We start from the raw sequence: 23,055 nt of genomic DNA on the forward strand, positions 1-23,055 counted from the left end.
TCCCATGACATAATCTTTGGTTTTCCAAGACGTGCACGAGTTGTCTTCAATTGTGTCCACCAGGCGGCTGCTCTGCCACGAAAACGCATTGTTAAGACAGGAACACATTGATCCATTGGAACTCGTTTGAATTCTAGGATTTCTTCTACCGTGACTATCCAATCGAGCAGTTCTTCAGCTGAAGAATTTCCATGAAACTCTGGTATCTCGGTTTTGAAACCCGATTCCCAATGAATATGAGCTGCTGCGTTTGGTACGTTATCTGGTGCTAGAGTACGGTTGGTGTGTAGAGGAGCAAAGGGGTTAACGTCGTCTGCAAACGGGTTTTCTTCGTCATCAACATCGTCTCTGGTACTGTTAACGTGAGCAACATGCTCGCGTACGGCTGGTGCTGGTTGCTGAACCAGAAGGGTTTGGAGGGCAGTTGTGATGGAAGCCATCTGGGCTTGTAGCTCAGTAATGGCGTCACGATTGATTTCTGCTGCAGTACGAACTGGTGTTCGACGAGGTCTCACCATTGTAGTGACAGACAAAGAACGTAGCCTGTCTCTGATACCAACCTGGCGCAGCGTATCAACGGTGATTCAGCTCAATCTAGAAATATAGGTTAAAATTTCTAGAGACCTGACTTCTTGAATCGAAGAGTTCAATCAAATTCGATGCAAGGCTCTTGAATTGATGACAGAATCAAATCAATGCAAGGCTTTAGAGAAAACTCTAGCGTATTATCTCTTAAAAACTGAATGAATAAAACTATCTTACAATCCCTTATTTATATGAACCTATCTTTCCTAAAAATCAAACATCTAAGAAAAGGAATTATAAAAGAAAAAGGAAATCTAAAAAGACCAAAATTAGGAAAGGTATCAAGATGCTGCATCAACTACCACCGCCGCTTCCCTCCATTTTTTTTCAACTTAATTTAGTCAAAAAAAGAAAATAGCCTATCAACGTATATCCAAACGCGCTACGAAAAACTTCTGGTAAAGAGATTATAATTTCAACCAAGGACGGAGGCAATTTAAAGCAAGGATGTGCAATTGCACATTCTTCCAAACGAACTCACGAACTTAAGTTTTCAGAAATTTTGAGCTCCCAAAGCCCTTTTTTGTTCCTAACAATATTCCGCTTCCACTTAGTTTCTAACTCCGCCCTTGATTTCAACAACATCGCTGAAACTTATTTATTGTCAGTTGCTTAACTTGAATGCTTACCGGCTAAATAGTCAATTATGTTTAATGGAAATTTATGTAATTTACTCCTTCGATTTCAAAATAATAGGCTGATTTTATGTACACATGAAACGAGGGATATTAGTTTTCAGGGCAATGCTATCTTGGAGTTTAGAGACACTACTAGTGCAGTATCATTTAAATGTCCACCAAAACTGAATAAACATAACATGATTCCTGGCATGTGGTAATGTCATTTCCAAAGTATGATTCTCTTTTGTATTCTTAGGAGGATCATCACAAGAAAAAATCTAATCAATTGTCCCCAAGTTCGGCGGTCCTATCCAGAACCCATGTCATTACGTTAAAAGAACGAGGTCAATAAAGTCACCAATACCCTGCCGAAAATATAGGGGGTATGATTGGGAGTAAAATGCGGTCGGAATGAAATGTAAATTCAACTGAAATGAAAATCTTCCTTTCTTAAATTCACGCGTCGAACAAAAAAAAAATAAAGAAGAAAGAGAGACAAACCCGCGGCATTGTCTGTGTCTAAAAAACTTCGTCTCAGGGAAAAAATTACATCTCTTTTATTCACTCATAAAATTCTACTCAAATTCTCAGATAATTTCGGTAATTTAGAGACAATTTTTTTCACTAAATTCAACTAATTATCCAGCATTGTTTGGATTCATCTACAAAAGCCTTGATTCACGGCAAAGGTGAGCCTTTTTTTTTCTCTGTAACAGTAGTTTGTTTCATTTTTTTTCTTCATCATTTTGTGATTCCTTGCATAGTGTTCTTGACCAAAACGGGTTTAAATTGATTCTGCTAATAGCTTAGAGTTTGTGATAAACCCTGAGAAAAAGGGTTTATTGATTGATTAATCTTTGTTTCAGAAATTTGAAGTCTGTTCAAATTTGGTTGTTGTTGTTGTTGCAGGTTTTTAGGTTTTTAGTGTATAAGAATTTTCATTTTGAGTGTTGGTGGAAAATGGAAGAAAGAGAAGAGACTAGACTTGATATGATACAGAGATTACAATCTTCATTTGGAACTTCATCATCATCAATTCCTAAACAGCAACAGCAACAACAACATAACAAGTCTACTAATCTATTCGATCTTCCTGATCAGTTAATTACTTCACAGAATCGTGTTCCAATGCGTCATTTTTCGCAGAATTATAGTCCTGATAATGGTAATAATAGCAGCAATAAGAGAATGGGAATACCTCCATCTCACCCACAAATTCCACCTGTATCTCCTTACTCTCAGATCCCAGTTTCACGACCGGCTCAACAATCTGGTTCTCAGAATTTTGGTCAAGGACCTTCGCATTCTAGATCTTTGTCTCAGCCTGCATTTTTCAATTTGGATTCCTTGCCGCCGTTAAGCCCTTCACCGTATCGAGACTCTTTGTCTCCCTCAGTTTCTGACCCTGCCGATGTTTCAATGGAAGATCGGGATGGTAATTCACAGACTCCACCATCTCATTCATTCATGAGAGGGAATTCTCCTCGTGTGGGTGAGAGCCTCCCCCCACGCAAGGCGCATAGGCGTTCTAGCAGTGACATTCCGTTTGGGTTTTCTACTGCTAATTATTCTTCGCCACTCCCACCTAAGGGCCAATCTATATTTGACAGATCACAATCTGCAAAAGAGAATTCGACTGCAGGTAAGCCAATTACGCTGGTGAAGCGAGAATCAGAATGGGATAAAGAGGGGGATAACATTGCTGAAGGGATGGGCGAGAGGAAATCTGAAGGAGAAGTAGTTGATGATTTGTTCTCTGCTTATATGAATTTGGATAACTTGGAAGCGCTGAACTCTTCTGAGACAGATGACAAGAATTGTCATGACAATGATAGCAGAGCCAGTGGCACAAAAACAAATGGGGTTGATAGCAGCGATAATGAAGCAGAAAGTAGTATAAATGAAAGCTGTAATAGTATGCAGCGCGTGAACTTAAGTTCTACTGTGGAGAAGAAAGAAGGGAATAAAAGGAGTGCGGGAGGAGATATTGCTCCGACTGGACGTCATTGCAGAAGTATCTCTATGGATAGTTTCATGGATAGACTTCCGAGCTTCGGGGAGGAATCACCAAAGTTGCCACCATCCCCCGGTGTGCGCTCTGGTCAACACTCGCATAGCAATTCTTTGGATGGGACCACTAATACCTTCAGCTTGGAGTTCGGAAATGGCGAATTTACTGGAGCTGAGTTGAAAAAGATCATGGCTAATGAAAAACTTGCTGAGATTGCAATGGCTGATCCCAAACGCGCGAAGAGGTGGTGCATTGTGTTAGCTCTATTTTTGCCACTTTAGGTTCTATTCATTTGTAATTGAAAGTATATGTTTGCCAGTCTAGAGAAAGATTAAAATTATGGAATTAGTCTGCTAGATTTAATTAACGATAATCCTACGATTTCAGGATTTTGGCTAATCGTCAATCGGCTGCCCGTTCTAAGGAAAGAAAGATGAGGTACATCTCAGAATTGGAACACAAGGTGCAGACCCTACAGACAGAAGCTACCACATTATCTGCGCAACTGACACTGTTACAAGTGGGTATTCAGGAATTCTTAATCCTCCATCTCTCCGTCACTCTCTTCTTAAGGGCCTTACCATTGTTTTCATTTTCATCTTTCAGAGGGATTCTGCAGGGCTTAATAATCAGAATAGCGAGTTAAAGTTCCGTCTTCAAGCCATGGAACAACAAGCGCAACTGAGAGATGGTATAACTCTCTTTCCTGTACATTATTACTAGTTGCTTTAATTGCGTTGACCATTATGTCAGGAGCCTTGTTTGGATCCTGTCTTAAATCAAAACTGCATACAATTAGGTATGTTTAGTGTGTACTCTTGTGTTTCATATGTTCCTCTGGAATAGGAGATGTTGCTCTCTATGATGTCCATTGTATCATAAGTCAATCGAGGAGCTCGATCAATTTCTAATGCGGTTTTACATATTCCTTCAAGTGCACAGTTGGAATGCCTAAAAAGATTCTTTTGCAATCAAGAAGGCCTGAGAACTTGTTTAGCAGACCTTGCTGATATACTGGTCATCATGATAACTGTCATCATCGCCATTTTAAGCAAATTTTTGGACTATGGAAAGCTAGCCATACCGTTTCTTTTCCACTTGCACGATATTCTATTTGTCTAATAATATGCATTTCTTTGTTGCAAATCTCACGTACATATCCATATACTTGCACAGCATCATAGTAGTGTCATCCCCAGGGTGTTTTCTCATGTAAAGAGCAAAATGTATAAAATGTGTGCTTACAGCCACTATGTTGATAATGGCAGCTCTAAATGAGGCCTTGACTACGGAAGTCCAGCGGTTAAAGATTGCTACTGCAGAAATGGGTGGTGAAGGTCGCCCTTCCAACTCCATGAATGCTCAACAAATACCCATGAGCCCTCAACTGTTCTACCAGTTGCAACAGCAGAAACAACAACAAACAACTCCTCCGCAGCAGCAGCAGCAGCAGCAGACCAACACTGAATCTACAAAGCAAGATTAACGGTGGAAACAAGACAATTAAAATATGATTTGTTATTCTATTTATTTTTATATGCTTTCCTTTTTGCTTGTCTTGGTTACAATGTACCTACAAGCTAAAACCTCAAAAGGTGATTAAAGGCATTCTTTTGTGTTTGGCTCAGGTTTAAGTTAGGGGTGTTACTTTATAAAATAACTTATGTTGTTCAGTCTTTTCTTTTTAGATAGTCATAAATTATGTGTAGGGAAGATTCAGATTGAAATTAGGCGTTAACTTGGTACAGCCGCAAGGTGTTGTATGTTTGTGAACAATAAAGCGGAGTTCATATTTGAGACATTGTGTTATTTTGTAAGTGTTGCTTCATTTTGGTCCTCTTAAGTTGATATATCCATGCATCATTCAAGTATTAGTGGTCAGACATTTGATATCTCAGAGTAACTAAAGTTCCAAGAAAATCCGTGATTGATTTGATTAAAAGCCAATATCTGTAAAAGCAGGCCAACAGATAAGGACACCAAAAGCATACGAGACTTTGTTGGCCACAACAAGAATAGAAAAGTTGCAAAAGGAGTTGCATTTCTTTTGTGTGTGTGCAAACATTCAAGTATCTAAAGTCAGTGAAAACCTGGTTGATATATCTCATAAACAAAATAGAAACAAGCATTGGTAGACTAATGAAAAATGAAAACATTTTGATTACCAAAACCTGAGTATCCACAGGGTTAGACCATAAAAAGATCTAATGTTGTCTCCGGAAGGGTCAAGAATCGAAGATGCAAAACCTTAAGCTTGTAACTAAAAAATGCTCCATCTGGCTAACCTCCTTTGTCAAGGTAATGAATTGACGCTCAAACATTACAGCGATTGACCTGTAACTGTACTGTGTTAGTATATGCTCAAAAGAGCTCCACACATTTCTGTACTGAAACAATTATCATTGCGGCATCGTATCCATAATAACGATCTAGTTACATGAAAAATGAAATAACCCATAAGACTAGTAAAACGTAGAACTCATTTAAAATGGATAATTCAAGCCAACATAAAACATAAAAGACACCCATAGCCTGCTCGGGGATTTTTATACTCCAAATTCTTTCACATCCCAGTAATACAATATCCACAATCCACGAAGAATCATGACAACCATAGCTTAGTGATCATATGTTTCATATGTCTACATAAAGTGTCAGGGCTTTGGAATGATCTGATAGGGGGGAGGAAAATTTCTAAGTAAAGAAACTTTCTCTTTTCATCCTACTGTAGTATTCAAGTTTATTATGCAATAATATTTTCTTATGTCATGCAAGGATGGTTTGCCAATAGATCAGTGACTGCACCCAATTGTGTCCTACTAAATAAACTCAAACTAACCTCCAGCCCAAATTACCAAGACGTTCCAGTTAGTGCAACATGAAAACAGCATAGAAGGCATTCGAAATAGAACTATATGATTGATGAACATGCAGATAGTAGCTGATACTAAGCACATCCTTAATGTGGACAAGATTAAGGTTGACATAGTATTTGCAGTGGAAGTCGCTTAGACAGCCAAATCTTCCGTTTTTCCACTGATAAAGCAAGAAATAAACTAGTTCTTTGAAAGTCACTCATTAAGTATTCCAATTAGTGCAACATGAAAAGAAAATCCACATTAAAAGGCATTCAAAGTAGATTCGGTTGATGGACATGCAGCGGCACAAGCTAATACAAAGCACATCCTTAATGTAGAAAAGATTAAGGTTGACATACCATTTGCAGTGAACCGCTTAGTCAGCCACATCTTCCGTTCTTCCACCGATAAAGCAAGAAATAAACTAGTTCTTTGAAAGTCACTCATTAGGTATTCAGCTACTTCGAACAGTACCATGGAGTTACTACCAGGTACCTTCCTTAATTCTCTAAGCAACTCATTCACATCCACTGTCTTTGTCTTGGTACGCTCTACCATAGCATCGGCTACACTTTTCATACTCTCTGCTATTGATTCTAATGCTGAAGCTATGTCGGATTTGCCCTTAGTGATTCTCTTTCTCTTCAACAAGCCACTTCTTCCATGTGATGGATCACTTCCTCCTTGTGACATTAAAGAACTTGTATTTGGAGATGGAGTCGATTTGGGTGTATCATCACCCAATACATTAGCATCATGCTCCATAGTATCCTCAATACTGAGGTTATTTCCAGTTCCTGGACTTCCCTCATTCACACTTTTGCCACCTATGATACCATTTTCATTACATCCATTAGCAGTCTTCCCTTGATTCCTAACGACATGATCATGGCAAACAAGTGGGACAATTTCATCCCAATTTGCAAAATGTTTAGTTCGATAAACAGCATGCTTCTTATTCGTCTGTAGCAAAAATAAAACAGAAAAACATAAATTTCTCAAGCATCTTACATATAATAACCAAATAACATTCAAAGATACACGTAAACTTAAAATTTACCTTTAGGTGTTCATCCCATACAGTATGCGAAGCTGTAATCCTCTTCAAAGCATCATCCCATTCAAACCCAGTATGAGAAAGACATTCTTTGACAGCAATAAAATGATTTCTCCATATTTTCAAACGATTTCGCACATTATCAACAGAGATTGTAAGTTGCAGTTCTTGATCCATTCGTTTCACTACTTCTCTATATGATGATCCTTTCCAACCAGTATCTCCTTTGTTACCCGATGCAAGTTGTTCAGTCAATGTGTCTATAAGTACTCTATCCATTTGATGTGTCCATACTAAATTCTTTAACCCTTTTTCTTTACCATTAGATTTTTCCATACCCTAATCAAATTATGAAAACAATGGATACTCATAAATCAACGAAGCTTAGGTAAATTCAAAAAAAAAATACCAGAATAGTCGAATTAGAAGAAACTGAGACTAAAAGTGAGTACCTCGATTTCGACCGGATTCCTTTAAGGGTTCAGCAGAAAGTGTTTCTTTCAATTGTCATATAAAGGAGAATAGGTTTATGCATTTAGGGATTATATTTCATTTCCATTATTATTTTGGTCTTCGGTTAAATAGGGTAGATCTAAGGATATTAATGTAAATGCTTAAAGATTAGATGGGGATCAAAATAATTAAATGACTATTGGAGAGAATGAAAGTCTGGATTTTGCCTTGAAATTTGGCGGGAGGGAGAAGATATTACTAGTGATTTCGCGGGTGTTAGGAATCCCAGGCAAAACTGTAGCCAAAAATGGAAGTACATTTTTTGTAGAGTTTAGCATGGCTCTGCCTATTTAACATTTCCAGCAGAGAACTCACCTCTCCAGCTGATTGCGATAACATAAGATTCAGATAAGAAGCTCGCTTGCACAAATGCATCAAGGCCAAAGAGATTATTCGACCACAAAAGGTAAATTTGTGTGCAGTTGCCAATGCAACCATAAAGACAACATATACAGTATTTCACTTGAGAATGTGCACATGTGAATATTTAACGAAAATACAGTAGCATCAAATCTGAAAATTGAAGGAAAATTGATGGGTGGTGTTTAAATTCCTGACAGAAATTCAAACTGAAAAATTGTTCACACAAACTTTGAGATATCCAAGCCTGTATATTATAAACAATCAACTAGAACTAAATTAGACAAGGTTTTATTCATCGACCAAGCAAAGCAACGCGATCTTTCTGGATGGCTTGTATGAGGTTGATATCGAAGAGTTCACACCTAATTGGCATCTCCATCTCGTAAAAAGGGTTTTTCAAAACATAGTCTGTGTACAGTTCATAAATGATCTTTAGTAGAGCGTCCATGTGTTGTGTCCCTGGTTCACATACGACAAAGAACTTTGTTCCTGCAAAGCAAATCAACAGTACAATGACTTCGTTCAGTTCCTAAAACATGGTAAGCATAAGAGATTTGATGCATAGTTACTAGTTGTCAAAAATATGTCCTGCCCCATACAGAAAGAGAATACAAGGTGTGTCATCAACATCTTAACTAAAAACAATGCAGAACATGTAATGTCTTGGTTCAACTTCATCAAAAGGTTACCTCAATGATAGAGAGGGGAAGTCAAAAATCAACTGACAGAATATATACAAGATTTAACTTCATAACGAAGATGCAACACTCCAGAGTCCACATATAAGAATGACTTGAGCAATAGAGATCGGTGCAGCAAATGGTATGAGTCGTATGTTATCAGGAATTAGTGAGAGATCAAAATCACAAGATTCATGAGTTAAATGTATCTGCTACCATTGCTATGAGTACCGAAAGGAATGCACATATGTATATGAATTCTAGCTGTGACTACCATTTTTCTAGAGTGTCTACGTCCACGGGTAACTGAGAGTTGAAATGTTATTCATGTTTGTTTGGTTACATCTCAGGAACTCCATTAATGAAGCTCTCTGAGTTCTAGATAGCCAGAAGAGAAAAGAACCCCCCACTCGACCTAATCGCTTTAGTTTTTATGAGGGGGAAAAGTATGTAGCTGATTACTAAAGTGACCTTAGCGTCACATTGAAGCACTCTTAGAGCTGCTTCAGTGTGTGTCCCTTCTTTGTTGTATCTTGCTTTGTCCTTTTCTATGCAGGTTTACAACTGGATTAATTACCCTGCCAAGAACGAGAATATATATCCTAACGAGAAAGGAATATGCAACCAACCTAAGGAGCTGCGGGACGGAGCTTAATGAATCTCAACTGCTGCTGCGAACCTGCCGAGCACTCCTTGCTGCTGCTATGTACCTGCAGCAGGCTAATGACGTTGTCAATACTACAAAGCCGCAATGTAACCGCAACGTGGCCCGGGTCAACGATGCTGCAAAGCCACCATGTTACCGCAGTGTGGACCGGCTCAAGGTTGCTGCGCACATGCAGCTATTTCTCCAACGTGCTTGAAGCTGTAGCGGAGTGCAAGCTAACCCATGAGTGTCCATTGATGCTGTTGGGGCATACCCGTTGTTGCTGGTACGTGAAAAGAACCACTAATGACGACTGGTGCCACTGCGTAACTACGTTTCAGGAACATTCTAGTTACTGCAACGACGCAGGAAGTTGCTGCACACAAGCCGACATCGTGATGAAAGAGCTACTGATGCTTCTTACTTGATACTACACTGTCGATACTGCGGTTAAGCTGCTGCCTCTAAGCGATGGATTTAGCCATTACTACCCGCTGGAGTTGTCAACCATCGTTGCTGCTCACTTCGTGACGATCCGACACAAAGTCACAACGACCATTGCTGCGGACAAGCCCTGTTGAAACGTACCCAAAGCTGCTACTAGTGGTGCTAATAAGTACTTCCAGCATGAAATAGGCATGGGGCAAGCAAGCCACGGAGAGTTTTTGAACCAAAAAGAAAGGTTAAGCTACATTTTGGTTTGTAGGGACGCTTCTGAATTTCGGTAAAGAATAGGGGCAAGTATTAATACTTTGTCGTAGTGTATTCTTCACCGAAATTCTTCCACAGAGAGCGCAAAAGCCTCTCGACAAGGAGCAGTTGAAACGAACAACCACCGAAACATGGACAGATAGGGCAGAAGTCATTTTTCTTAAGGATCGCTCATCGTCAATCCTCAAGAAAAGGGGAAACTGTAGGCACCATAATCTGCGTCGTACACGTGGCGACTGATGAAGAGTCAAAGCAAGATACAATAAAGAAGGGACACACACACCGAAGCAGCTCAAAGAGTGCTTCAGTGTGACGCTAAGGTCACTTTAGTAATCAGCTACATACTTTTCCCCCTCATAAAAAAACTAAAGCGATTCGGTCGAGTGGGGTGGCGCTTCTTTTGTCTTCTGGCTATCTAGAACTCAGAGAGCTTCATTAACGGAGTTCCTGAGATGTAAACAAACAAACATGAATAACATTTCAACTCTCATTTACCCGTGGACGTAGACACTCCGTTGTCGAACCACGTATACGATTGTGTCGATCTTCTATTTAATTTTCCAACATTTTACATTTTGTTGATGATTTATGTCTACATTTTATTTTGTTTATTGATTCCTCATTTTACTTAATTGGTTGTGCTACTAGAAAAATGGTAGTCACACTAGCTATCAAAGATGATGGTTCTTATAAGAAGGAATAATCTATACATCTTTAAACATGGAAATAGGATTACCATGCGTTTCTCCATTCTTTTTAATTACATCCGATGATTCTCTAGTTCATGTCACTATCTCATACACATCTCTGAAAGTATCAAACAAATTTCTTATGCACACATATACCCCCATGGTTCCTATACTTACCAATTCCGAACATTCAATTATAGCATTAACTACCAGTAAAATGTTCAAAGAGGATCCCTCTTCCATGAACAATTTCAAGTCATAATTTTGTCAGCACAGTTCAGTACAAGCGGCATTACAATCTAATCTGATTTATAATTCCAAACCAATTTCGTTTAAAAGAATTCTGAAAGTTTGGAAACTATAATTCCTGGAGATTGATCACAAATCCCTAACATATGCAGATTCTCTACTCCGTGTGATTATCTCATACACATCTCAGATAGAACCGAACAAATTCCTCACACACATACACACCCTATGGTTCCTATAGTTATCAATTCCCAACTACCAATAAAATGTTTCGAAGAGGGATCCCACTTCCATTATCAATTTCAAGTCATAATTTTGTCAGCACAGTTCAGTACAAGTGACATTATAACCTAATCTAATCTTACAATTCCAGACCAATTTCAACAATTTTACTGAGATTTCTAAAATTTTGGAGATTGATGATCACTAAACCCTGACATTGCTTGAAACTAAAAAATTGAAGGGTTTGTTCATATCATTTGAGAAGTGCTTTTCATACCTGTAAGTGATTGAAAACAATGAAGATCAAAAGTATCAGCTTCAAGAAGTTCAATCCCTTGACAACCTAAAACCGGTGATAGTTGTTGTGAGATTGCATGCATTGAATGCCATAAACTTGCTAATCTCAAACTATCATTTGTATCCATCCTTCCTGCTGATCCATAATCCTGAAAATACAAAATCAAATATTTTGAATTTGATTTCTAAACTGACTATAATACTTTATATTATCAGATCAGGAAATTTACCTTGTAGAAAATGAGACCCCCGGATTTGTTGATAATGAAAAGACTGTATATTGCAGCAGCCATTTGATTGTAAAGATGTTCTTCGATTCAGAGAAATCTGTTGAAATAAAATTGTGGACTTTTTGAAACCCTGGATTTGAGTGTGATAATAGAGAGTAGAGAAATAAACTTCTTCTGTGATGGGCTTGAAACCTTGAACCAAGGTTCGAAAAACGGGTCACGGCCCAGGTCACAGGTACTAGGCGTGACCGTTATAACGTGTTTTGACGGGTGTGAGTACGTTTTGGGTCAAAAACGCGTTATATAGGAATAAAACGCGTTTTTTTGACGTTTTTTTAAAATAACGGGTGTGATAACGGTTAAATAAGAAAAATAAATAATTTGTGATCTGAATTTCCTATGTAACGGTAATTACAGCTGTGAAAACGGTTATAACGGGTCTAAATAACGTTGTTACTACGTTTTTTCATTTTTTTTGGTTTAATTTATTTATTTGATTTTTTATTTATTTGTTTATGGGTTTTTAACATACAAATTTATGGATATCTAGTAAAATTCACAACCCTAAGTCTATGACTTATAACAATGCATTGTAGTTATCGTCTACCGACAATATTTATACACGCATACTATCACTATCCACTTGATATGTTCAAGTTGTCACTCGAATAGCTCAATGCATTCCCCAATATTTCAATAATGCATATTCGGATTCAAAAGCAGTCAAAACTTTGTTGTCAAATAATACTCCTAGGCTCTTAGCTACTTGCTACAAGACTAACCAACAAGGAATGCAATAGGAAGAGAGTCAGAGACTAGCTAGAGAAAAAGAGAGTGATAGAGGGAAGTCAGGGAGTCGATTTATCTTTTTCTTTTGCATTTGGAGGTGTGTACAGTATATGCTACATGTGGTCTGTACTTTAGAGTTCAGACTCAAAAGTTAAAGAAATAAAACAAAAAAAAAAGTAAAAAGAGTAGTTGGTTTCATGATCAAAGACATAGCTAGCCTGTGCTTATATACGCATGCAACGAGATTCCAAATGTTTCAAGAATATTTCGATTTGCTAGCTATTATGTCTTCTTGCCCAAAGGAATACTTTAAAAGGACAAGAAGAGAATTGAAATGAAATCAATACCTCTGGTTCTCTGGTTCTCTGCTTCTTGCTCAAAGGAATGCTTTACATTTTGAATTTCTCAAATACAAGTTTAAGAGGTAATATTAATTATTTTTTGTAGATTTTTCATTCAATTAGAGATATAATTTAGTAATACGTTATTAATTTATTTATTATCCTTTTTTTCTTTCATGATGTTAGAGTAGTGAATATAGATGTTTGAGAAATATCGATGTTTTTTTCTTTCATGATGTTTGAGAAATATTTAAGAAATGTTAAGTGAAGAAATGTTTCATTCTATTAACGTATATTTACTTAATAAATGTTTCATTTTTATCTAAGAAATGTTTTAAGAAATATAGATTTTTTGTTCATTTTATTATCATTTATTTAAGAAATGTTTTAATAAATGTTAATATTCATAATTAAATAGTCCATCAACTTGAATCAGTTGGCACGTAAAAAATCATTGTTTCTTTATAAAAAAAATGGCATGATGAATTGATGTATGGTATGTTTGTATTCCTGTTCTCAATCATGAAAAAATGAGAGGCTACACGATCCTTAATTTCAACTTTTAATATTTAAGTTGAGTAAATGACTAATGCAACTTGTGATTTCTAATTATAATGCTACTCTAACCATTTTTATATTGATGGAATATGTCCACTTAACTTGTATTTATATATGTCACTTATTGCTATGTGAAATTTCCTACTTACAGAATATAATGGAAGGATCAACATCTGCAAAACGAGATGTTTTTCATGCATATTGTACTGTAATGAGTGATGGTAAAAAGTTGAAGTGTAATTTTTGTGAAAAAGAAGTGTTTGCAGGAATTTCGCGTTTCAAAATGCATTTGGCACAACAAAGAGGTACAATTACTCCCTGCATGCATGTGCCACCTGAGATTAAAAATTTAGCAAAAGTATGGGTGCAAGACAGAAACAAAGCAAAACGGCAACGAGTACCAGAAACTGAATATGAAGATACAAAAATTCAAGATATGTATGAAAATGAACCGTGGAACCCTGTGCATGATATAGATGAAGAAGAACAAGCGCCGGTAACACAAAAGAAAATGGGCGGGTTATCGAAGTTGAAGAACCTTTTGGACGAAAAAGTAAGAATACTAATGCCGGATAAGGTACATCACAGCGTCCACAGGCCTCTATGGACATACCTAGTTCTTCAATGCGTACACCACACCAAGCACCTAGGATTTCTGTAGATATGGGAGGACAATATAATACTAATAGGGATTCTCAACCTAGCATGGCGAATTTTGGGAGAAGTAAAACATGCCGGGAAAAAGTTGATTCTTCTGTTGGACGTTTTTCTATGCTAATGATATTCCCTTCAATGTGGCCAACTTAACTCAGTACCACGAGGCATTCAATGCAGTTGCAAATTTCGGAAAATCATACAGAGCTCCGTCTTCCTATAAGTTGCCGAACCCATTATTAAGGCAGGAAAAACAAAGGATTCAGAAGGATGTGGTGTCGGTCCAACGAAATTATTGGAGAGAGTATGGGTGTACACTCATGTCAGATGGTTGGAAAAACAAAAATAACCATACGATTGTAAACTTCTTAGTTTACAGTGGCCATGGGACAGCATTTTTGAAAAGCGTTGACATCGAGCATAATCGGTTGACAGCAGAGTATTTGATGAGTTTGTTCAGACCGGTTATAGAAGATATTGGTCCGACAAATATTGTTCAAATAGTAACTGATCAAGGATCCCAATTCAAAGCCGCAGGTAACTATTACAACTTAATTTAATTACAGTTGTTTATTTTTATATATTATTAATTCATTTCTCATTTTGTTTTAATAGGTATGAGATTGGCCATAGAGTATGATACATTTTTTTGGGTACCTTGTGCAGCTCATGTGTTGGATTTAATGTTGGAAGATACTGAAAAGTTCCCCTTTGTTAAAGGTGTGATTTCAGAAGCTAGAAAAATCAGTAAATTTATTTATAATCATGGTTGGGTTCTTGCTAGATTCAGATAACATTCTGGGGGACGCAATCTATTGCGCCCTGGCTTAACAAGGTTTGCGACAAATTTTATCGCAATCAAAAGTATCATTGATCAACGTAATGCAATCGAGAGTCTTTTTGTAGACCAAGAATTTGTGAACTCGCCAGAAGGAAAAACTCGTACGGCTAAAGATGTGAAAAACATTATTTTGAATGAGATGTTTTGGCACACATGCCAAAATGCATGCATGATGGTTGGTCCTTTATTGAAAATGATCCGTTTCTTGGATTCAGATAAACCTACCATGGGTTATTTGTTTCATGCACTTGCTACATGTGTGGAAACTATAGAAAGGGGTTTGGGTAAAACTCGAAATAATTCTATTGTAGGTGTGATTAACCGACGATGGAAAGATCAGTTGAGTTCTCCTCTTCATGCTGCAGCGCATTTTCTGAATCCATATTATATCTACAACCCAGCAGCCAATCTCATCAACAATGAAATTTCTCAGCCCCAAATTTGTCTCAGTGAAGTTATATCAAAAATGATTAGTAGCCCTCAAGAACAAGCGACATGCATGCTAGAGGTGTGAATTTTTATTAACAATTAATTTCGTAATTATATGAATTTCTATTCACAGTTTTTGATATTTTTAGGCGGGAAGAATGCAAATGATGCAAGGCCAATTTGCATCACCATCAGCAAGATTGGCTGCTCTGCAAGGTGATCCTGTAAGCTGGTGGTTGTCATACGGTGCTCAGTTTCCATCACTCCAGAGGATCGCGGTAAAGATACTAAGCCAGACAAACACATCGTCTGGATCCGAGAGGAATTGGAGTGTGTTTTAAAGAATTCACACCAAACTACGCAACCGTTTAGTTTCGTCAAGAATAAACGATTTGGTATATGTTCAGTACAATTTAAGATTGGAGCAGCAAAGAGTTCAAGGTAAAGCAAAGCGACATAACATCGATGTCCACGATGTTCATAGCCTGCTGACAGATGAAAATATGCTTGATTGGATAACAGGGGATGATGAAACACCAGTTTTACCTCAGGAAGAACATTGGTTAAATGAATTGGAAGAGGAAGCAACTAATAATCCAGAGCCTCTCCCTCCACCATACGAATGGCATGATCCAGAAGTTGAAATCTCATATCAAAGGTTGCCAGTGATTAACTTTGTTTATGACTTTGGTAACCTAACATTTGGAGACAATACACAAGGTCATGAAAATGAAAATCCCATATACAATTCTCATTACACTGAAGATCGTCCAAAAGAAGATACCCGAGGAATTAATGAAGAGTATAATTCCAATATTAATATCAATAATGAAGTAGATAATCGTAATGATAATGAGGAAGAAGACTATGGTTATGAAGATGACGATACTGTTAACTACGACAGCCAAATGCATTACGCGAACCAATATGAGGCGGAGGAAGAGGAGGAGGAATCAACTGAGAATCGTCGAGAAAACAGAAAATACTTGAATAAGTCGGAAAAAAATGCCGGTACAAGTTGGTTTGTCTAAGTTTAAAATTTCAAGCACTACTGTCACTAGGTTACTTATTGTAAGTTTATAAAATTTGAAGTGTTTAATGATTATTTATGAAATTTTAGTTGTAAGTTTGAAATTAAAAATTGTATAAGAATTTCTCCAACTCAAAATTTTTTTCGTTAAAAACGGGTTTAACCGGTATGAAAACGGAAAATACGGTGTAAAAAACGTGTGTTAAAATGTTATTTAGAAGAAAAAAACTGAAATATTAATTTTAGAAAAACGGTAATCACAGGTATGAAAACGGTTATAACGGGTCTAAATAACGCCATTTTTTCCTATTTATCGGTATTATTTAGGTAAGCGTGTTGGTGAGCCTCACGGGCATGGTATATGGGCGTGAGCGTTATAACGGAAAAAACGGCCGTTTTTCAAACCTTGCCTTGAACTAACTAGAAAATCTTGTAATGGTCGTAGACTCGTACAGTAAGGCTGAATATCCAGACTGGACAGCAAAGTCAGGTTGGCCGAGTGGTCTAAGGCGCCAGACTCAAGTTCTGGTCTTCGAGAGAGGGCGTGGGTTCAAATCCCACATCTGACAAATTCTTTTTGCCTTTATTTTTTTTCCTTTTCTAGTAGGATAAAGTTATTCGATGTGACCATGGGCAAGAACATAACCTCTTTCCCCGGGAAGATTTTCATTTTCATTCATGCGCGCCAGGGAAAATCAAAATTTGATATTATCCCGGCATCACAAAATTCTCCCGCCTTCTTTTCCCTCCATATCCCACTGTTTGTGTTTTCATATTTTGTAGTTTTCTGCTGAACAAATAAATCTTGAGTTTAATTGTTCGATGAAATGCCAAAGGAAAAATATCAATATCGCCAATAACCAACTCCAGAATCTTGAATCAATTGTTTTAGCTCATAACTCTATTCAGTATGGTTTATTCAAAACACCATCATGTATGGTTTTTATTTTATTTTATTTTATTTTATTTTCATTTGAACTTGAATTCTGCACGATGCCGTACTTTCAACTGGGAAAGTTGGGTGTTTATTCAGTGTTTCTGGATTGATTTTCACTTTCATTTTCAAAGAACAAGCTATATTGTGACATAGGAATACAATTTTCGTGATATTAATCCATACTTTAGTTTAGTTAGTTGCGCCTGCTGCTAGTACTCCTTAATTCAGTTTCATTTTCTAATCCTAAGAATGTGAAAAGCCCTAAAACGCTAAACCCTTGGTTAATAAACCTCTTTGTAAATAGAATCAACGTATACAATTTGATTGGATCTTAGGAGGGGTATGACTTCTACATCGTTGTTATTTAGATTTTTGCTTTCAGTGCTTGAAGTTATTTGGTTAATATTCTTATAGTTTGAGTTGTGGGTAAGATTGATTTTTAGGTTTTCTTAATGAATTTGTTAGCTAAGTTGATTAATTTGGGTTAAGAAGAAACATGATTTTGTCAATTGATACCAAAATTAGTGTTAATAGAACAAATTGAAATGATCGAAATTGTGAACTATGTAGTTATCTTTCTAATTAAGGATGCAGATGTGATGGAAACCAGTCGCAATTGTAGTTTGAACATTTTCTTGAACTTGATATCGGTTGGAACTGTAACTGGCTAAGTGAGTATGTCATATAATTTTTCTACAGGTGATATTATTTTTCGAATAACACCATAGAGGAATCGTGTAATGTAACATAATATCGTTTTCTGTTCACAGAAGCAAAGTCCTGCCAAACACGCAGAAGTTCAAGTGATTACCAAATCTTAATAAGGTATATTCCACAGATTACATATGGTTACTTGGATTATGTTGCAATCGTTGTAGTATCATTCTATCATGGTTAGATATGAATGAGACCTTCATTGACAGAGATAAGAATTTTGTTTTCATCTTATGCGTTTATTCCGATGTACTTGTCAAGTTTTAACTAATCATTCATTCAACCATCTCCAGGATTAAAGTGAGGTCTAGTACTATGTGTTCAACTGAGATATCTAAGACAGTTAGACTTTTTCAGTATAGTTCAAGGACATGTTACTTATTGATTGTTGTCGAACATAAAAGTCACCTACTCGATTAGTTACATGAACAAGGTTGTGTAGAAAAATATGAAATTTCGTAGGAGTAGGAAAATTAATAAAGGTGTTAATGATCATCCCGCATAAGTGTAGTTACAAGAGATAGACTGATCAACCTAGACACCCGGTAAGAAGAGCAACTAGATGAAAAACTAGGAAACAGGAACAAAGATTGATCAAACAAAAACTTTTTTACCTGTACCTTCAAGGTTATTTTTCCCTAGGTGTTGTATTCCTTGACACCTTGCTTCCCACTGAAGCTCATTCTAGAAGAAATCTCCCTCCACTTTATGTATTACCAACTGACACACTTTTATAGACTGGAAGATCTTTTCTAAGATTGGGAGTAATTTTATCCTAGACAGACCTAGGTATTGGGTCTTTTGATGGTCTCATACCTGAAAACGGATCGTCGAAAAGTTGTGATCTTCATTAGTACAATTATGCCAATTTTTAAGCTTTGCAGAATTTTATGGTCATTTATGTGTATAAAACCAGGTTGATTTCGCGAAAAGAAACTCTTAATTTACCTGCCTCGGAATAATATGTTGAGCAAGCATGTGTTATAGTATCAGCAGCTGGCCTTGTTACTTACATCACAGCTCTTCCACTTTCAGCAGGAGTAGGAGGAACACGAGAGCTAGAAGAAGAAGAGTCGAGAAATGCCGAGAATCCACATCTGTTGAGATCGGAAGTAAAATTGCATAGAGATGCATACTTGTATGGAGAACAGGCTCCCCTCAGGACTTACTATAGAAATTCTTTCTCTCTTACCCGCTGATTCAGTCTTGCAGTGCAGACAAGTGTGCACACTGTGGCGAGACCTACTGCATCATCCTTCCTTTGCTCATAAGCACCTACATCAATTATTACAGAATGATGGTAATAGTAACTCAAGTCATTCTCTTATTGCTTCCAAGGTTTGTTCTGTTTTCCTTTTCGTCTTTAAATTTACACGGGAACCAGGTCACCAACTTTACTATGGAGAGTATGATGATCAGCCTAGTAAGAAACTTAGAAGGATTAACCAGCCTCCCACGAATCATCAGACATTGGTTGGATCATGTAACGGGTTGATTTGCTATTCTAAAGGCGGTTATGGACCTGATGATCATTGTGATTATGATCATGAACCTACCTATATTTGTAATCCTATCACCGGTGAGTATGTGAGTTTGCCAGGGCTAAGACCCTGGGTTGATTGGACGAAAAAGTTACAGTCTATGGTGTGTGGTTTTGGTTACCATAATTCTAGTAACAAGTACAAAATTGTTAGAATCTACTATCTTGAGAATCAACCCTTGGGGCTGGTCCAGGTATATACACTTGGTAGTGGCATTGGTTGGAGAGACTTGGGAGAAACTGCTTACTCATTGCGATACACTTGGCAGAAAAGTTCTGATGATCGTTCTTCATTTGCTACTTTTGCAAATGAAGCACTTCATTGGCTTGACTTGGAACAGAAGATTGTGTCCTTCGATTTGTCCGAGGAGAAGTTATAGTTGCTCCCACCACCATCTTTTGTCTGTGCTGCAAATGTGCGGAACTGTTTTAAACTTCAGGTCTTGGGAGGATGCTTGTGTTTTATTCATCATAAGGAACGTGAATTCCTAGACATATGGTTCTTAAGGAAGAAAGGAGGACACGGTACTAGTGATGTGAATGAGCAGGATTATGACTCATTGAGCTGGATTAAGGAGGTCAGCATAGTGCCAATTGTGAGTGGTGCGGTACCATTTGCTCTTACAAATAGTGGTCAAGTCCTACTTCACCACAGCTTTGGTATCTACTGTTATGATCCAGAAACTGCAGCCTCGGTAAATCTTATAAGTAACGACTTCTATCATGTACTACACGTAGTTCCTCACATGAACAGCTTGGTTCCGCTGCGAGGTCTTCCAGAAGTTTGGTGGCCCAGAAAAAGATACGATGTTAATCCAGCACCAAAGGAAATCTGTATAAAACCACATAGAAAAGATGATGGAAAAATTGGTGTTAGTCCAAGCCTTAGTAAGACTCAATATTTGGATAAGCAGCCTGTATCTCCAATACAGGCGTCTCACACGAGCAAAGCTGCAGATGATTCGAGAAAGAGGAAGGAAAAGTCACTGAAGTGCAAGTCACATTGCTCTGACGGACCTGAAAAGCTAGATCCTTCGCCCCAAGAGTTGTACTGTTCAGATGAAAACAGTCCCCTCAGCCATTGTCCAAGGCGCCCTATTTGTGAGGTATATACACGCACACACTTATGTTACATTTCATTTCCCTTGTTTATCATTTAGCTGCTTTAGTTACTGTCCATGTTCTCTTTGTCTAATCTTCAAGGGAGGAAGTGGTGTTGATGGTACACAGAAGATTGTTGAGGATGTGGAGATATTTTCAGATCATGATGGGGATATTGCAGAAACTTGTGGAGAAGTGGGGGTTACATCGGCTTGCAGGCATGCGGCTAAACGACATACAGCTGGTTCAGATATGAGTGACCAGGGAAGTGAGAAGAAGGCATGCTCTGAACCTAGCAGATCCTGTGGTCAAGACGTCGGGCAACCCCGAGAAAGAGGCAGAGGTAGTTCACTCATGTCCCCCTTAGGGCTCTCTGACAAAGTGAAGATCGATTGTCCACTTCCTCAGTATACTGCTCCTCAACTATGCCCACCAAGTTTTCTTGTGGTAGTTGGATTTCCCGTACTACCTAAGTATAAAGACTTGTATACTCGAGTGGTTGCCTCCAAAGGGCACATGGCCTCCGACACAAAGGTTAAATGGATGTTCATACAAGCCACCATGGTAACCGAACTTTTGGAGACGATTCAACAAATGAGCGAACTCTCTAGTCGAGATGTTACCTCCACCAACTTACAACAATGGCGTGCATCAGTTGATACCGCTTCCGCTATGGACTTTCACGTGTCATGGTTGGATGATCAGCTTCACCTTCTTGAGTCTAAAATTCGTGATGTTGAAGAACTGAAGGCGACGAGGCGTAGTCTGAAAGCAGAAGTCAGAGGTAGTGAGAATAAGATCTCTTTACTTCGTTCCAAGATGAAAAAGGCGAGACGTGCGTACGAGGCCGCTAAGGTAGAAAAAGCTGAATTGATTTCAAAGGTGGCTATAGGGAAAACTAGCCTTGCTTCATTTGAAGCCGATAGTCAAGCGACTATCTCTTTGTCAAATTCGGCACTTGGTTTATGTTTAGGACTTTAGGTACTCCTCATGAATTCTCTCTGGAACTACGATCTCTTTCTGTTGAAATTTGCTTTATCTGTTAGATTTCTTAGATTTGGTTAGTCTTACAGAAGCTTGTGATACAGTGCTTCTGTCTGGAGGTGTTTGAGGGGATACATTATGATATTTCTTCTTTTTTTCTCTTTTTTTGGATTTCTTTTCTAAAAAGTATCAAAATAAATTGCCTACAAATATGAGGTTTGATGATTTTGATATCAAACGACCCTTAAAAAAGAAAAACACAGGTGAAGAACCCCAAATCCAACTTCGACTGGAGGCACCGAAGTACACAAGGAGTTAAGGACATAACCTCGTAGGATCAAGTTAGTTCGATGTGTTTCCTCATAGGAACTCACGTGACTGCCTCCCCCGAGGCCGGGGTGATTCCCATTTCCATTCATGTGCCCCCGGGGAGATATAAAATCAAAAAAATTATCGGTCACAAAATTCTCCCGCCTATTGGTTAGTGGGTACAAAATACCGCACACTCGTTTAATATGCGAAATAACTCCTTAAGCGGTAAGCGAGTACGACCGCGTACAACATATTCAAGATGACGAACCAGATGATGTCACTTAATCACGAGTAAAGTGTGAAGATCTGTGCGGTAGTAAAGAAACCGTGCGGCAATGGTAAATCACTAAGCGACAATGACACACATCAGATCCGAAATAAGGGGCTTTATTAGTTGTCCTCCACTATGTAAACTCCTATATAAGGAGCCGAGCGGCTTTGTAGAAGGGAGAGATCTTTTTAAAGAGCTTAGACAAGAAATTTAGGAGAGAGAAAGATTATTTGCTTCCCAAGTTAGGGTTTTCTCATATCTTTGTACTTGTTCTAAGATTTTAATAAAAGTTCTTGAGATTCTTATAATGGTTTCTTAGATTGTTCTATAGATTTTACTAAGGGTGTAGTTGCGAGATTTCTCGCAACTACATTTTGGTACTAGAAATCATCTCGGAATGATATATCCTATTGGTGAATTTCTTTAAAACCAAGTTTAAAATTATTCATAGTCTTTCATTGTTGCATTAATAATCTTTGAGAGTTTTGGAAATTTCAGATTTAAAAGTTTCAACCAAAGATTTAATCTCAGAAAAACAATTTTCTTAGTACAGATTTCAATTCCTTAGAAAGTACTTTTTCCTTCGTCAAGAGAAAATCGTTCACAAAAAAACAAATGGTGAGACAAGCATCTACAGCAGAACAAGCGGTAGCAACTAGGAGGAGCAGAATAATCGCTGGAAGAAGAAGAAGCGAAGTTGCTGAATCATCAAGGATGGGAGAAAGAAACAATTGAGGAAATCAAGTCCAAACTCAGATTCAACGGGAACCAATGCAGAAAAACACCATCGACTACGATAGAGTAAGTGTTCATACTGCAAATA

General features: G+C 37.7%; 4 protein-coding genes and 1 non-coding gene across 5 annotated transcripts; 3 read left to right on the forward strand and 2 right to left on the reverse strand.

Annotated features, from left to right (window-relative positions):
- The first annotated feature begins 1,694 nt into the window (after positions 1-1,694).
- On the forward strand, positions 1,695-5,033 carry LOC113288803 (probable transcription factor PosF21). The gene is made up of 5 exons (XM_026537928.1): positions 1,695-1,894; positions 2,115-3,460; positions 3,604-3,736; positions 3,823-3,907; positions 4,485-5,033. Exons 2-5 carry the CDS (start codon positions 2,166-2,168, stop codon positions 4,700-4,702), a joined length of 1,731 nt encoding a protein of 576 aa, XP_026393713.1. The 5' UTR covers positions 1,695-1,894; positions 2,115-2,165; the 3' UTR covers positions 4,703-5,033.
- LOC113288804 lies at positions 4,893-7,870 on the reverse strand. Its single transcript, XM_026537929.1, has 4 exons — positions 7,584-7,870; positions 7,135-7,470; positions 6,434-7,037; positions 4,893-5,550 (listed from the first exon to the last, which is right to left on the reverse strand). Exons 2-4 carry the CDS (start codon positions 7,465-7,467, stop codon positions 5,537-5,539), a joined length of 951 nt encoding a protein of 316 aa, XP_026393714.1. The 5' UTR covers positions 7,468-7,470; positions 7,584-7,870; the 3' UTR covers positions 4,893-5,536.
- A 166-nt stretch (positions 7,871-8,036) lies between these two features.
- Positions 8,037-11,893, reverse strand: LOC113288805 (trafficking protein particle complex subunit 4-like). Its single transcript, XM_026537930.1, has 3 exons — positions 11,732-11,893; positions 11,482-11,650; positions 8,037-8,496 (listed from the first exon to the last, which is right to left on the reverse strand). Exons 1-3 carry the CDS (start codon positions 11,792-11,794, stop codon positions 8,300-8,302), a joined length of 429 nt encoding a protein of 142 aa, XP_026393715.1. The 5' UTR covers positions 11,795-11,893; the 3' UTR covers positions 8,037-8,299.
- A 4,965-nt stretch (positions 11,894-16,858) lies between these two features.
- Positions 16,859-16,942, forward strand: TRNAL-CAA. Its single transcript has one exon. It is a non-coding gene; the product is annotated as a tRNA-Leu (tRNA).
- A 2,210-nt stretch (positions 16,943-19,152) lies between these two features.
- LOC113291295 lies at positions 19,153-21,819 on the forward strand. Its single transcript, XM_026540846.1, has 3 exons — positions 19,153-19,758; positions 19,945-20,670; positions 20,768-21,819. The coding sequence occupies exons 1-3, from the start codon at positions 19,153-19,155 to the stop codon at positions 21,644-21,646; spliced, it is 2,211 nt and encodes a 736-aa protein (XP_026396631.1). The 3' UTR covers positions 21,647-21,819.
- Positions 21,820-23,055: the final 1,236 nt, after the last annotated feature.

Source organism: Papaver somniferum, chromosome 6 (assembly GCF_003573695.1).
Source record: "Papaver somniferum cultivar HN1 chromosome 6, ASM357369v1, whole genome shotgun sequence".
Lineage (NCBI taxonomy): Eukaryota > Viridiplantae > Streptophyta > Magnoliopsida > Ranunculales > Papaveraceae > Papaver > Papaver somniferum.